The sequence below is a fragment of the Harpia harpyja genome, chromosome 3 (assembly GCF_026419915.1).
Source record: "Harpia harpyja isolate bHarHar1 chromosome 3, bHarHar1 primary haplotype, whole genome shotgun sequence".
Classification (NCBI taxonomy): domain Eukaryota; kingdom Metazoa; phylum Chordata; class Aves; order Accipitriformes; family Accipitridae; genus Harpia; species Harpia harpyja.
Genome location: NC_068942.1, coordinates 52595622 through 52611376, shown reverse-complemented (window position 1 = coordinate 52611376; position 15755 = coordinate 52595622). Strand labels below are relative to the sequence as shown.

Here is a 15755-nt window from a genome sequence, read left to right as displayed (position 1 = left end):
AGGGAATAAAATGCCAAAATCTGTCAACCCTGCTTGGCTCATTGAGCTCTGGCAATCTTGTTGAACTGTGCCGTGAAAGAGGTTGCTGTGTTCTGGGAACAACAGCTCCAACAACTGATAAATGACAGACCAAGCATATAATTAGTGCCTCCTCAAACTTACCCAGTTTTATCATGATGCATGGCAAATAGCGCTTGGGATGACTTCAGAGGTTTGCTATTCAGAGAATTTCCTAATGACCTATCATTTGTGTGCATGCTTTCTTCACTAGCTAAGGATCAGTATGCCTGAGGGGAAAAAAATGATAGGAGCTGTGGCTCAAGGAGAAAGCTTTTGGCCTGAAGCTCTGGTAAGAGGTTTATTTTGAAAGTCATCCCTGTAAACGCAAAAAAATGACATACAGCCTGATTACGCCTGCACACTCAACAGTAACTGGAGGCAAGGAGTCCTCCAGGTACACAGAGAATAATAAATGACCTTTCATACTGTTTGTGAAAGGAGCAGAAAGAGCCACGTCTCAATCCACGTACATTTTTAATAATAACATGAGGCTTTATGCCAATACTCTGATAATTTTACATATCGTGTCTATCGCAAACATGAAAACTCAAGTTCCAGCTTCTAGAAGATATTGATGCATTTTTGTCTATAGCGACGTCCTCACATTACCATTAAAATTTCTCACTGAAAATGAAAAAAATGGGATTAACTAACAAAAACACACCTCTGTAGTACTAATTGCTATCGCAAAAGTGTTTATGAGGTGAAAAGAGCAGTGATGCAGCAATACCTGGGGAAGAGAACAGATTTTAATTCCTTTACATAGCAGAGGTAGAGGACCGTATCCAGCATAACAGGAACCAGTAACACAGGGGCTGCAGAGCACAGCACAAATACCTGGTGGACCCACCTTGGGTCTGCACGAAACCGACCCTGCGTGTAGGACATAAAGAACGTAGGACCTGTGCTCCACAGTGCCTGCAACAGGGCCCCATCTAAATACCTCCTCCCTTAGGAGGAACGCAGTTTGCAACGCCCAGCTAGGTCAGTCAGGCATGGGTTAGCTCGGTGGCTTGAAGCAAAGCAGAACCACCACCTACCACGCCACCAGACCAGTGCCAGGCTCTGCGCAGATGCGTGTGTGGTCAGCGGCTCCCTACAGAGCACAAGCAGCTGAAGCTGAGTTTCACTGATCAAAGCTGGCCTGAGCAGATATACCGAGCTTGCTCAGGGATGGCAAACAGCCTGTGCAGCGGCAGACTCCCGTTCGGCACTCTGACTCCTCCCTGTTTGCTCCTGGCCCTGTGACCATAAGGTTAGCCTTTTACAGCTAGGTGGGTGCTTTTTCCTCACCGCTGCTTCAGTTGCTGTCCTACATCTAAGTAGTTTCCATGCACTCCTGCTGTCTAGAACCCAGACCCCAAACCCAGGAGACCAGGGAAGCAAGTATAAAGACATTTGAATATACCTGCAGGGATCAGCCTGGATCTGGCAGTACCATTCCTAAACAAGAGCAGAAAATTTCTGACCTTTAAGGGATTCCTCTTGAAGTCAGTTTGGTGGCTCTGTACAACCTCCAAGTTCCAGAATTGCGAGCGTTGTGTTCAAACTCGAGGTTGGGTCTGCACAAGAAAGGTTCAGGACTGTAGCTTATTAGATTAGCTCAGTTCTAAGAAAAAAACTGTATCTCTGCTAACCACTATGAGGTGTTACAGTTAGACCCTATGGTACCTACTGTAGGTAGGCTACTCCCACTGCTCTCTTGGTTTCATTGGAGCAGAATACAGAAGTCCTTTTAACATTAATGCCTATCAATCATGCAGACAAACGTTTGGTACAGGAGACACCCAAGCAGGGAAAAAACAGAGTAGTTAAATGTCACAGGCAAATGAACATGCCTGACATGTAGAGAAAGAAACTGTGATTAATAGTGTTCTTATTTCCTTTAGGCAATCATGGTAAGCAAGCAGACTGCATATCTTTATCTGGCTATCTTTTTTTCCAATAGAGCCAAATTTCTACTTCTCACTTAGAAAAGCTGTAATTGTACCTGACACAGCCTTCACACCGAATCTGTTATTTTGTTCAGAAATTTAATTAACTTTTGATTACTTTAACACATTTCAGTATCTATTTTGTAATTATATGAAGGACTAAACAAAACACTAATCTATTTTTAGTGGTGTATTTAATTTTTGCTACATACTTTAAACACGCATAAAATCAACTGCTCAAATCACAAGATTGCTCTTCCACAACAGGAATAGCAGCCTTCACTGGCAACAATGCTGACATTTGTGGGGACAGTCAGTTGGCTCTGGTGGAAGAGCTAGAGAGGTGTATGAACTCTGAAACTACAAAACTAGGGCTGAAGAAGTCATGACCTTCCTCAGAGCTATGGTGCAAACCACAAAGATAAAAATCAGTGTCATGTCTTCCTCTCAATCATCTTTTCCCAGAAGTCTGCAATGCTTCTTCTGAAGGCTAAACAGATCTGGGGGTCTGTTTGGAAGGCAAAGTTGATAAGTCTTCATCCCATGTCTTCTCTGGAAGAGCTACTTCTGGTAGCTTTACAGAAGCATTGTACAATACTTGTGGTCTTTCAGTGACAAGACTGGTATTCCATCTCATTTCTGCTGCTTGACTTGTATTAGGGAAATTCTTCATGTCTTCTCTCTGCTTTCCTTATTTAAATACCTCTGGAGGAAGGAGGATGATGGTTGGGAGGCAGACATACTCCCAATCTTAATGTCTGGGCAGCACTTTGAATAAGAGAGAAGTCAATACTAAATACAGTCATCATAATGTGTCTGCTACTTAGACAATAAAATTATTCTAACACCACCACGTCATTCTTTCTACACCCACATCACTGTTCAGCAGTATCTTCTCTTTTCCAGCTAATCAGCATTTCAGCTAGCAATTCTGAGGCTGTAGAAAGAAGAAAGCTTAACTGGGTCTTGAACTAGACTGAGAAACAGGTTACAAAAAAAGTAATTAAAAAAAAAATCACCAGATAGAAAAAGCCAGATAGCTCATGACAGATAGCACAAGCAGGCTAAGTAGCTCAAAACCAGAAGCAAAATAAGTAAACTGGGAGCAAAAGGGAAGAAAAAGGGATCATAATCCAACAGAAAGCAAAGGACTTAGTTCAGGATAAGACCATAAGTATCACTTCAAAAACAAAACACACTATCATTCTGAGCTATCTTGTGGCAGTTTTAACATCTTAGACTAAAGATATGCAGTATTTTTTTTCTTTCTTTCAGGGACTGATCTGTTATTTCAGCACAGCAAAATTAAAAAGTGTACTTTATTTAAACATTAATCCCAGTTTACAGAGTTATTTTGTGGAATTTTCTTTTTCTTGTGATGGAAGTTTGCAATTTATTGCTGCAAATTTGACTTTCCAGGCCATCTCTGATGATGAAAGAGTCTTCTAACAGCAACCTCTCAGACCTAGCACAGCAGAGTCCATCAGTTCTGTCTCACCCTTCACAGCAGTAGTGGCATCCACCTGTGATTCTTTACTAAATGTTTCTAAGTGACTTAACTAAGTACTCTTTCCTTCCTTATCTGTGCCCTGCTACTTGTCTTCTTTCCTTTTTTTTTAATGTCTGTATGTGTGGTAAGAGAGAGTTCCACAGTGGACAATGAAGAAAATAAAACGTTTAGATGTAATTCTTCCCTTGACACACTGCAGCATTTCGTCTGTCCCACAAGATGTAGTTCTACCAAGATATAACCCTTCCCAACAACCTATTTTGTATCTTTGTTATCTAAATGCCACTGCAGCTTTGTGTAGTTTCTCTTCAAAACAGATGACACTACCTAGGGGCACTCTGTTGATGTGATAGCTCCTTGAAAGACCTTTGATCATGGTTTCAGACACCATAGACAAAGGAATAACATCCAGGATGCATCTTGTCCCTTCAAAGTTCCAGTCAACTACTGCCCCTGCCAAATGGTATGCAACACCAAACTTAATACTAACAAAACAAAAAAAAAATCATCCCTAGGGAAGAATTCAAGACCACTTGAGATCATTTTGGTACTGAAAGACCTCTAGCATTTCATTCTCTGAAAAAACAGGATAAAGCCAAGTACCTGCAGAGGCAGAGCTCCCAGCACCCACCCCCCTCTTCACAAAAGGATTCATTCCATTGAACATACACGAAATAAGCATGCCCATTCAGACAAAGGGTAAGGAACAATACATGTCCACTGAAATTTGTGAGAAATGGTTCATACTGCCATCTGCCCCTCTGAAAGAGAACTGATGTGAAAATAACCAGAAATGTCTTCTGCATACCGTTCTCAAAATACCTACTCTCTGCTCCAGTGACAACAAGCAGAGAGGATACAAGAAATATTCTGGGACAGCAGTTAAAACCAAAACATGCAGAAAAATGTCTTTATATAATAAGTGATAAAAATACCAATATATTTTATGCATGGGTGTATTCTTTACATGTCAGGATGTTCTTTCCTATATAAAAACCACAATCAAATCCAAACTCTCGTCTAAAATTTAGTCAACAAATTTACTATCATTCTTTGGCATACAAAGAGAGGCCCTTAAGATAACTATGGGCCAGTAAGATTCAAGAAATTCAAGATGCACTACTACAAAATTAATTTGGCTTCCTAAGGCAAATATGAAATAATTCCACCAAGAATCCATAAATAATGATGTCATACTAATTTTTTCCATACGCTGTTTCACAGGCATGTGTTGAAACTTGCCCATGAATAAACATTCTCCATCACATCCTGGTGCAAATATTGGTACTGCAACAAAGAACAATCAATATCCTTGTATATTAATATCCCTTTATAATCTGCTTACATAATTTGCTCAGACTGTAGTATAATCCATTTTCCTTAACAATCAATTTATATCACAAATATATATAGAAAACCCCCTCATTTTAAATGGGTTTCTACCTCATTAAAATTTCTTAATGAGTCTGGGGATACAGCTTTAGAGTAAATGAACAGAAGGTATTTTAAATAAAATTAGCTGAGTTTAAATAAAAACAGCTCATACTTAACAATACCCTACAGCTAGCAAATATGAGCTAGTTTATGCACAAACCACCTCCTGTGACTTCCTCTTCTTCCATAAACGTTTGCTTTGGGAAGAGCAACCTCATTGAACACTCACGCAAGAGAGAATGTTATTTTAAAGTAACAGACAGAAGCTGAATATATCCCTATGTGTAACACCAGCTATTCACGAGTGCATGTTGCCCCTTACTGTGCAATAGTAATCTTCAATAATCTTCTCTATGATTGAAGCCAGGTAATAAAATTTGGCTTCTTACCAATGCTATGCATTACTTTTTTTTTTTTTTTAAATGGTTGCAAAACTAAAATCTTCAGTCTTAAAATGAATTCAGAGAGAGACATTGAATTTTGCATCACTCTATCCTGACTTTGCTGAAGCCAATGCTATCCAAAATTTGTATCTGTCAGAATTCACAGACAGGAGGAAGGCACGACTCTTCTGATTTTGGAGCTGTTTGATGAATATCAGGGTATGTAGCCAAAAACCTTAAAGATAATAAAAGAAGCAGTTGCAATACTTTAACTTTTCCTAGTAGCAATGGGATCTGATTTTGGAACTATGCACTTTTTTTTTTTTTTTTAGATCGTGATTTTGATGCCCAGCTATCCAGATCCCTTTTCACTGCATTATTTTCTGTTCCCTCTGCTCCAAAGCAGTATCATTGAAGAGAAATGCTGCAACTTGATAGGTTCACCTCAGTCACCTGAAACACAAACATTACTTGTTTTTAAAGAAGTGACAAAGAATATTCAGATTAGTGATTTTCTTTTTCATGCAGAAACCACACAGCATACCATTCTTACCCCAAACACGTAACATTCCCCACCAGAAGACAAGCAGATTTTTCATTTCTCATCAAAAAAAAAAAAAAAAAGAAACAAAAAACCGCTTCCTGCTAGCTGTAAGGGCATCGGTAAGCTGAGCTGTAGCAACATTTTGTTTATTCTGTTCCAAGCTGCATCCTTGCAGCCCGTCCCCTTAGAGGCCACCGGCAGATGACAAGCCCCGTTTCACCTTCTGCAAAAGGCACACAGTATTTGCCGATTTTCTCTCACATTTTTAGCAGGGGCTTTCTTTAGCGCTTGCGTGTCACACAGGCTGCTGTTAAACAGTTGCAGAGCAAAGCCGTCGCCGTCCCGCACACCCCGTCGCTGGGCTCTTCCTGGGCGCCGGTCATAGGCCCGGCTTGCCCGTGATTCCCCGGCAGGATGGCGGCGCCACCGCCACCGTCCCGGCCCCCGACCCTTCCAGCCGCCTGCCATGGCGCCCCGTGACCCCCGGGCTGCCGGCGACGGGGCACCTCGCCCCCTCGGGCACCGATGCCAGCAGCCTGCGGGGCCGGAAAGGCGTTACCCGGCGGCGGCGGCGACCGGCCCCGGCGCGGCGCGGGCCCGCCCCCGCCCCCGCCCTCAGGCCGCCCCGGGCCCGCGATGGCGGCGGCAGCGCGGCCGGCGCTGGCTCGGGCCTTGCTGCAGCAGTGCCTGTCCGCCCGACTGCAGGTGAAGCCGCCCGAGCGCGGCTGCGAGGCCGAGTGGGTGGAGGTAACGTCCGCCGGGGGCCGCCCCCCTCTCGGTATCGTCCCGTCCCGTCCCCCTTCGGCGGGGCGGGAGGCGGCGGCTGGGGGCCGCTCCGCGGCGGGCGGCAGGGAAAGGCTCCGTCTCCTGCGCGCAGGGGGCGGCGGGGGGAGAGGTAGGGTGCGCTGGCCGAGGTCGCGGTCCGTCCGCCTTCAGAGGGGCTGCTCCCGCTGACCGCAGCGGGAGGGAAACCGCCGTCCCTCCCCTAGGCGCGGTCGGATCGGTAGTCCCGGCAGCAGCGCCCGCGGAGCTTCAGGAGGTCGCCGCTCGCCCTGCCGTCTGCGCTCGCCTTCAGAACCTGCAGCCTGTCTCCGCTCGGGTTCGCTCTTCGGAGCGGTGGCTGCCGCGGAGGCGAGCCCGGGCGGCGGGCTGGCCCCTGCTAGCAGCCGAGGGTCCACCCAGCCGCTTCTCTAGCCCGGCCAGGAGGGGGAAGGGGGAGCGAAAGGAGTAAAAAAACCCCACGTGGGTCAGAGCGAAGTCAGGGAAATCACTTACCATTACCGTCAGGGCCAAAACTGACTTGACTTGGGGAATTTAAGTTAACTTATTGCCAGTTAACATAAATATTTAATGAGTGATTTGGCCCTTGAAAAATAAAACCCAAATATTTAGACATGAGGAGCACACCCTTCCTCCTATTCCCGGCTAAGCTTCACTTCAGACACCTCTCCTACCCCATTCCTAGTTTCCACTCCAGAGCCCACTCCTGACCCCCTTGTTGTCTCCAAAGGTTACAGTCAGTCCCTTCAGCGAGGCCAGGAGCCACACAGGAGGTTGGGGTCAGCGCACCGCAGTTTCTCCCTGCCGCTCCTTCTCATTCTTGCCCTGTGCTCCAGCATGGGTCCTCCACAGGCTGTAGTCCCCTCAGGAGCACAGCTGCTCCACCACAAAACACCCCCCTACCCCTTCAGCCTTGTTGTTCCCTCTTTGGCATTATCTGCCCTTTCTGAAATAGGCCTTCACAGAGGTGCTGCCAGCTTGGCTGATGGGCTCGGCTGTGTGCTTCGTTAGTTGTGTCATAGTGTACACTTGAAGAAGAAAGGCCAGGTAGAGCAATGGGAGGGACTATGGCAGCAGTAGTTCTGATTTTTTTTTTTTCCAGATCACTAACCAAAAATTACATTTAGGATGTAGGCCACCACACAGCTTGAGGGAAATACTATCATTTACCCCTGTTCCTCCCACAGTCTTCTGTCAGGAGAGGTAGGTAGGTCTGCAGACTCTTTGGGCTATGTGCTATGCATACAGCCCAGGGCTATTTACCAAAGCATGAGGGCTGCCCTTTGGATGTACTGTCCTGCTGTAGTTGTCACTGTTTATGGGTTACCTATCCGAAAATAACTCATCTATGCAGGTGTCAACTATTTAGCCCTTGGTGGTTTTTTTTGGTTTTGTCTTTTGTCCTCCTTAAAGACTACAACAACAGAAGAGGCTAAATATAGTCACTCGCGTATTTAAAAGTAAAAATTCTAGCATGCTTAAAGGGCTTATGAGTTCATTCAGCAAATCTGAAGAGCATTTTAAAAAAAGAAAGTCTGTCCCTAGGTGTTTCCACTGTTTGATTTTCGCATTGTTCTTAAAACATTTCTCTCCTTATTCGGAAGAGGCAGGTGGATCCCTAAGACCTAGATTCTGCAGCGTGGTCTGGGAAGCCAGAATGTTTTACTCAGAGGAAATACGTGTCATCTCACAGATACTGTGTTTGGCTGAAGTGCATCTGTGTGTATGGCATTATTAGCCTCTCAGTGTAGGGTTAATTATAGTGAAAGTTGCTCAGCACAGCATAAATTAAGTCTAGGAGAAATAACCTATTGCTAGCTTGCTAATCTCAGAAGTAATTGTGGATCTAGTAAATAAAGGCAGAAATGTCATTTTGCCGGCTGTCTCTTAAACTATCCGAAAAAAGGCATATCGTGATGTAGCTCTGTTACAAGCAGGTTATGCTGTTTATATCTCTTATTTGAAGTTTTAAATGGCTTAACCAAAGTCACTGGGAAAGTAATAGATAGCACTAAAGGAATCTGCAAGATATTTGGGTGGTCTCAGCAGCAGATATTTTTCAGACATGAACCTTACTAATATTTGTCTTGGGTACTTAGGAATCTTTCCTGGGTACCTGGGGCTCTTTAAAAGAAATCTGTTTTAACAAGAACTAGTCATCGTGCAGCAAAAAACTATGGGAAATTCGTAGTTTCTTTAGTATGACTACTTTAGAGGTCATTGGATGGAATCTGCTGCTGATGTTTCCTGGTAGGGTACTGTTACTCCCTATATATGCATGTCAATGCAAAAATAAAAAATATAGACTTCATAAACTATCATTTACATAAACCAGTGTGCTCCTGATGATCTATAACAACTTAAAAGTAGGTCCTCACCTTGAGAAATTTCTAGTGTACTATAAATAGCACATTATGTAGATGGCTTCGAATAGCTTCTGAGCTTTAAGAGACCCCTGTAGGTACTTCAGGAACTTCAGAGCAGATGTTCTTTATCTGGAAAAAGGTTAGGAGTGTACTTTATATCTATACATGAATCACTGCCTTCATTGTGTTTTCATGATTGTGTTTTTTCTGGCCTGTTGAGGATTACTGGGGTTGGGATGTCTTGTTTATGGAGAAATGTTGGTTAGATAGCATCCGTAAAAGGTTTATGTATGCAGCAAAATACTTAGGAGGAAAAAAAGGAATACCCCTTTTAAAGGCGGGGGAGAAAGAAGGCGAGGTTTGGTGTATTTCACAACTATTGGAGAAAAGAAACGTAAAATGAATATTCAGCTAAAAAGTATAAGAGCCTACACTTTATGCAGTGAAAATTGTCTTTCCCTTATCTTCTTTCCCTTGATTTGTTTTCTGGTTAAGATAGCAAAAAGACGTGCAAAGTACCAGGCACAGAGTTGTTCTGTGACCTGTGGTAGATGATGTAATCTCTCTTTGCTGCAGCTGAATGTAAGGAGTATGAAGAAATCTCACGGGGTAGCAAATCTGAACTTGAAACAGAAATGTCAAAAAATAATTTATATGAGTTAGTTGCACAAGCTGGCTTCCTAAGGATTACAAAGTGTCTCCATTCTCATTATCAGTTGCATTAAATTTTCCTAAAAAAAAAAAAGGTAGAGTTGAGATAACATTTTGCAGAATATATTTGGGTTTTGCTAATGAAATCCTGCAAAATTCAGATGAATGTATTTAGTAAGGAGGATGAGGAAGGAATTTGTTATTTGTTTTTCCTGCAAAAGAGCTAAAGAGCAGTGTTTGGAGCTAGCGTTGCTAAGGCTGGCTGTATGGCCTGAGGGGCTGGGTACTTCAGCCCTTCATAATGCAGGTTGCCTGGTCTGATGATTACTTGGGACAGTTGTATAATAAATGCCAGTGTTGCAAAGTAACTTGCTTTGCTGGTTTATTTATGTAGGCATTTTACTGATAACAGTAAATCCACATAGAGCGCAGTTTCCCTGCCCAACCACCTGCCTGTCACTATGTAAGTTCCTTGCAGTGGCTGTTCACATGTCAGCATGTTGAATTTATGACCTTCTTATTTGTGTTATTTTGCTTCATTTTTCCTGCATTAAATATAGCTCTGAAGAGCAGTCAACTAGACTTTGATAGGTTACACAGGACCTTCAGCAATGGCAATGTTTTTGCTTTCGTCCAAAGGTTTACACATTCCTGTTCCTTACGCTGGCAACAAGCACAAGTCCTAGGACTCCTGGAACATTGATACAAGATCAGAGGACTGCCATGCATTATTATTAGGTTAGCTCTTGAAATTGCATTCAATTTTACATCTAATATTCAATTAAGAAAACTAAGGAACAAAAAAGTAAGACATAACTGGAAGTTGAAACGTGGTTGCACATGTGTTGAAAATAGTGTTCAACCACAGTTTTCAGTCATAGCTGAAACCCTAAGTTTCAACTTAACAAATAGTTGAATAGTTTTCAACTATAACATGGTTGAAAAGTGTTCTAGAAGATCATAAACATGCAATATAAATAGAAGCATCCTCTAGCAGCTTTAACATGTCTCTGAATTGATTTTGTTTTCATTTAACCTCCTGTCCCTCTAATTTCCCTCAATACAATATGTATGTTTCATCTTGTAATAAAAAGTATATTCAAAAATAGGCATCAAATCATGAGAGGCTGGAAAAGTAATGAATGTTTTTACTTAACCTTTAGCTGTCTGGCCTTAGGACTTGCAGATGTCTTTATTTACCTTTTTGTCTTTTTAAATGAGTTGCTTGCAGAATATTGTTGCTTCTGTATGAGAGACTGTGCAAAAAACTCTGTCAGAAGTCTCAGGATTATAATGATTTTCTGTGATGTGTGCTATATCACGGAGTCACTTATTTCTGTGGTCAGATATATACAATGTAAATGCGTTTGGCCTATTTTATCACAAACATTTTTATTAGTAGCTATGTGTGCATTGTTGGTGTCTATTAATATCCTGACGCTGGTCTGTTTCTGGAACGAATATTTAGCTAAACATGTAAGGATATCTAACTATTGGCAGTCTGCATTTCTGTCCCTCATTCAAACATATGGTTTGAAATGTCATTTGAGGTTCAGGCCATCATATTTCTTACAGTGTTTATGAAATATGGCAGTAATTTGGGAACCTGTATAATATTCTGCAGTGGTCAAAATGAGTTTTGAAAGGAGCCATTTAAAGCTTTTGAAAGTTCTCAGCATGTGACATTTTGGCTACAAAGAGCATTCTCTTTTTCCAGAAGTTAGTCACTACAAAAATAGTTGAGAAGGCATAGCTCTTCTCAGTCATTGCCTGGAGCATTTTGTTTAATCTCTGCAATAACAAAAGGATAAAATCTCATGTGTATAGCTAAGTTTTCTCCACCAAAAACCTTTATCTTTTAAAGAAAAGGGGAAAGGAAAAATAAAGAAAAGGGAGGAAAAATTTTAAAAAGGTATTTTTAAGAAACTATTCACATTTCTTAGCCTTTTGCTTTGACAAGGTTGATATTAATGACTCCTTCCTGCCCCAACCTACTTAGCATCTCTTAGGTGGTATTTCATAAGCTGACATTTATTTTTCTTCTAACAAACATATAAAGATACTTATTCTTGACAAAGCAGTGGTTTTTTTAGATACTGTATGCCTGTGGACATTGTATGCCTTTCTGTTTTTTTCCTGAAGAAGTTAAACCATTCAGGTATACTTGTGCATGAGACGTAATTGCTGTTGGCTGCAGAGCCTATCAGTTTGTCTTAATAAAGCACAGGTTGTTGTGCACACATTCCTTGTGAACTAACCAAGAGAGTAGAAAAGCTACACAAGAATTTCCTCGTGCTGTCTCCTCTCCTAATTCTTCCCTCAAATAGATAGTTCTTACAAGTAGTCTCTGAATGCTAAAGAAGTGGCATATCCTTTACACTATACAAATTAGGGGAAAGGTCCCATTTCCCTGAAAAGATTTCACCCAGATGGATAAATAATATTTTTAACAACTTTATAATATTCTGAAAAACTTCATAGTTGTTTGTCACCATATCTAAATTGGTCATCATATTTAAATCTTTAATTAACAGACTCTGGTTTTTCAGAATTATCCTGTACTTGATTACTTTTAACATCAAAATATAATTCAGTTCACTGACAAGTCCTGTGGTATCTGTCATGTTTCGTAATTGGAAATAAACTCATAATTTACACTGAAAATTATTTTATCTGTATGTTTGATAGGAAAAAAGCTTAAATAATTTCCTATGCTGGATTTAAGTACACTAATTCATCTTGTCACCTTGTCTATGTTAATACTGTACATTGTATATTCCAACTACATTTGGCTTCACATGGAGCTAATAAATTGGCTTAATTGTATGTAGAAGCATTGTGCAGATAATCAGTATATAACTCGTAAGATTCCACAGTGTGGTGTGTAAACTCGATGTCTGAAGCTATACTAAATAACTAAAACTACTCTCAAAGCTTTTTTGTTGTGTAGTTTTGTCATTTTTTGTACCAGTTTTAATGACAAGTGTGCATGGTGGACAATGAGAAACATTGACATGGTTTTCTGTAATCTTTCGTAGATCCAGAGAGGGCTTGTTATCTACATATGCTTCTTCAAAGATGCTGATGAGGATCTTGTTCCAAAAATTGGTATGATATTGTCCTTGTAAATTCTTGTATTGTTTGAAAAAGAAGCAAAACAGTAGAGGCAGAGAAGGCAGCAACCATTTCTACAAGAAGAAGTCAAAAAGCTGTCAGATAGCATCATTCCAAATCAATCACCTGGCTGAAAGAACAGCTTGGTCAGTCTTGTTTCTTTTGACAGTTGTCTATACTCTGTCCGTCCGTTCATGATCAGCCTGTTAGAAAATCAATTCCCATGATTATAACATTCTAGCAAACAGAGAAAGCGCTGCACTGGCCGTTTGACATATTACATGTATTAGGCAACATGTTCAGTCCAGGACAGAACTAAATTTAGAGAAAACTGTTTTCAAATAATTCATGGCTTGATTTGAGAAGTATTTTAACGCTGATCTCACTGTATGTGCAGGATATTTAAAATTATAGCCAGTAGAGGGAGTTAACTAAACAGCGTCCTTCCCATCTCATTTCAGTGATACTACGTACACTGTTAGCATTTCAAGTGCAGTTTTCTGGTTCAGAAGTGATAACAGCAATATCTGCAGTTCTTTCCCTCTTGTCCACATGCACTTTAACATTTCCATCAAAGACAAGAAGATGCTGTGGATAAGGTCAAACGGTAGTGATTTCTGTCTTCACCCACTGTTGTTTTGGCTTGAGGGTTTTTGTTTTGGTTTTTTTTTGTTTTCTTTCTTACTTTTATTTCATTTCTTCTCCCTCCTTTCCTCCATGAGTAGCACTGGATCACCTGAGAAATTCCGTGTTGCCACATATTCCAGATAAAAGTGCCCCTTTTCTTTTCTGTGGCTGGCTGATATTAGTTGTTTTGCAAAAGGTCATGTAACAATAGTCTATTTCAGGCTGCTTGCTGGGACCCGCAGAAAGACCTGGCAGTGCACAAGCACAGGTGCTATCAAAACTGCTGAGAGCAGCTCCTGGGGGGGTTCTCTCTTGGTCTTGGAGGGCACAGTCATTCTCTGATGCTAAACTAAGTTGAAATCTTTGGGTGTATTTAAAGCTATGACAGGAAAATTGATTTTGTGCTTGTGAGAGTTTCATGAGAGTGTTACTTGAGAATAACGACCTTTTCAGCTGTGTGGCAGCTGAAACAGGCAGAAAAAGAAAGTTCTGTTTTCTACTAGGAGACTCATCTACGACCATCCTCCTTAAGGATATTCAAAAATATATTTTGAAACTGTTTAAATGAGTGGTTTTGGTTCCTGAATCACAACTCAGCTCTTTTTGCTTTGAACAACATTAAACTTTTATAGGCTTGGAGGCATGACTAGTATCCTCACAGCTTTTACAGAGTTGGAGGAAGTTTTGGGGGAATTATTTGATTTGTTATAGAAACATTTGAAAATATGTTAGTAAATGCATTGATTTTATTTGCAAGTTTATATATTCTGGCTTATGGGCCAAATTGCATCTCTGACCTTCCTGCCCATTTCCTCTCTCAGAAGACAATCTGGCACCTGCACGTCTCGAAGTGGAGTGCTGAAGGGCACTCACTCCACTTCAGACCAAACTGCTGAGCTGTGGCTTCAGCCCAGATCAGTGCTGGGTCCTGCTGCGAACAACTGCAAACAGAATGAAAAGACAGTCAGGGCAGAAACTTCTCCAAAGCACACTGAAGATGGTGTTATATCCTACAATGTGTAGTGTTGTGCAAATGTTGCCTATTTGAGTATCAGGCAATTAAGTTAGGGTCACTAATTGGATCCTGGGTTCCTTTGGGGGTGTCCAACTAGAGTCAACTTTAGGATTTCAGACAGCCAACCACTTCCCCCCAAAAATAACTCTTTAGATAAATTATATTAATATAAATATCCTTCACATTCTTCACAATACTCAGACATCTTAGTTGGTTAATAGTATTTATTGACTGTCTGTGTTTCATTTCATTAGTAAGCAGTTTCTTTTACTTGAATAGTTTGTCACGCATCGCAATATTTGTTGAATCTTGTTTATGGTGTTACATTAGGTCCTGTTTAATTTGCTTTAGTTACACTAACTCTATTTTATTTTTATTTGCAGTCAATATGCTGTTGAATGTTAAATTAAGTGAGAATGAAAGCGGCGAGTACGTTTCTGTTCTTGATTTACCAGGCGATGTGCTAATCATACCACAAGCTACCCTAGGTGGTAAACTGAAGGGAAGAAAGATGCAGTACCATGCAAACACTGAAAAAGAGAAAGGGCTTGAACTTTATTCTCAGTTTGTGACTTTGTGTGAAAAAGAACTGGCTGCCAATGCCAAATGCATGGAAGCAGGTGTTCTCGTCAAGCATGGCACATATGGAAACAGGCAGGTGTTAAAACTGGATACAAACGGACCTTACACTCATCTGATTGAATTTTGAAAAAATAAATATCCTGGATACAGTACTGGCTTGCAACTGTTGTCTTTTTTTTTTTTTTCCTTCATTTCTAAGCATTAATGTACTTAAATGGTTTGGGAAATACAGTGTAAGAAAGACTTTCACTCATCTGCATTGGTGTTGCCAATCCCATTAAATAGAAGGATGCCTGAGACTGCTTTGTGATAACGCGTATGTGTTTTATGTGCATATTCATCTGAAGCATGCTCAAAATAATTGTTAATATTGATCCAATGAAGGTGGATAATTTGGAAGGCTTTATTAACAAAAATGTCGTAATGCATATGTTTGTTACTACAAAATAATAACAGAAGTATTACATTTATTAGCCATTGTAAAGTACACTTGAGGAAGTGAAGTTTATAGATTAAAAAAAAGAATGCTGTAGATTTACTTATTTGTCCCTAGATTTTCTGAGTCAGACAATTTTTGTCTTTCTGTTTTCTATCTATAAAACAGCAATGCATTCTAGCTAACAAATATATTGAAAGCACAAATTCACTGAATTTTTAGCCTCTTAAAGAGTAGGCACTAAATAAGAAAGTCTGTCCCTCTCATCCACAGTGTGTAGGGCTGGGACACTTAAGGTAGTACTAGGACTGAACACAGG

At 40.9% G+C, this 15755-nt stretch overlaps 1 protein-coding gene and 1 long non-coding RNA gene across 3 annotated transcripts; one reads left to right on the top strand and one right to left on the bottom strand.

The window, feature by feature from the left end:
• Nucleotides 1-207: 207 nt before the first annotated feature.
• On the bottom strand, nucleotides 208-6492 carry LOC128139738 (uncharacterized). The gene is made up of 3 exons (XR_008234493.1): nucleotides 6127-6492; nucleotides 1530-5774; nucleotides 208-684 (listed from the first exon to the last, which is right to left on the bottom strand). It is a non-coding gene; the product is annotated as an uncharacterized LOC128139738 (long non-coding RNA).
• On the top strand, nucleotides 6490-15152 carry DTD2 (D-aminoacyl-tRNA deacylase 2). 2 transcript variants are annotated; one of them, XM_052782574.1, is made up of 3 exons: nucleotides 6490-6612; nucleotides 12701-12770; nucleotides 14874-15152. In XM_052782574.1, the coding sequence occupies exons 1-3, from the start codon at nucleotides 6502-6504 to the stop codon at nucleotides 15125-15127; spliced, it is 435 nt and encodes a 144-aa protein (XP_052638534.1). In that variant the 5' UTR covers nucleotides 6490-6501; the 3' UTR covers nucleotides 15128-15152. The 2 variants fall into 2 exon arrangements, with proteins under 2 accessions (XP_052638534.1, XP_052638533.1); XM_052782573.1 differs by having other exon boundaries at nucleotides 14802-15152.
• Nucleotides 15153-15755: the final 603 nt, after the last annotated feature.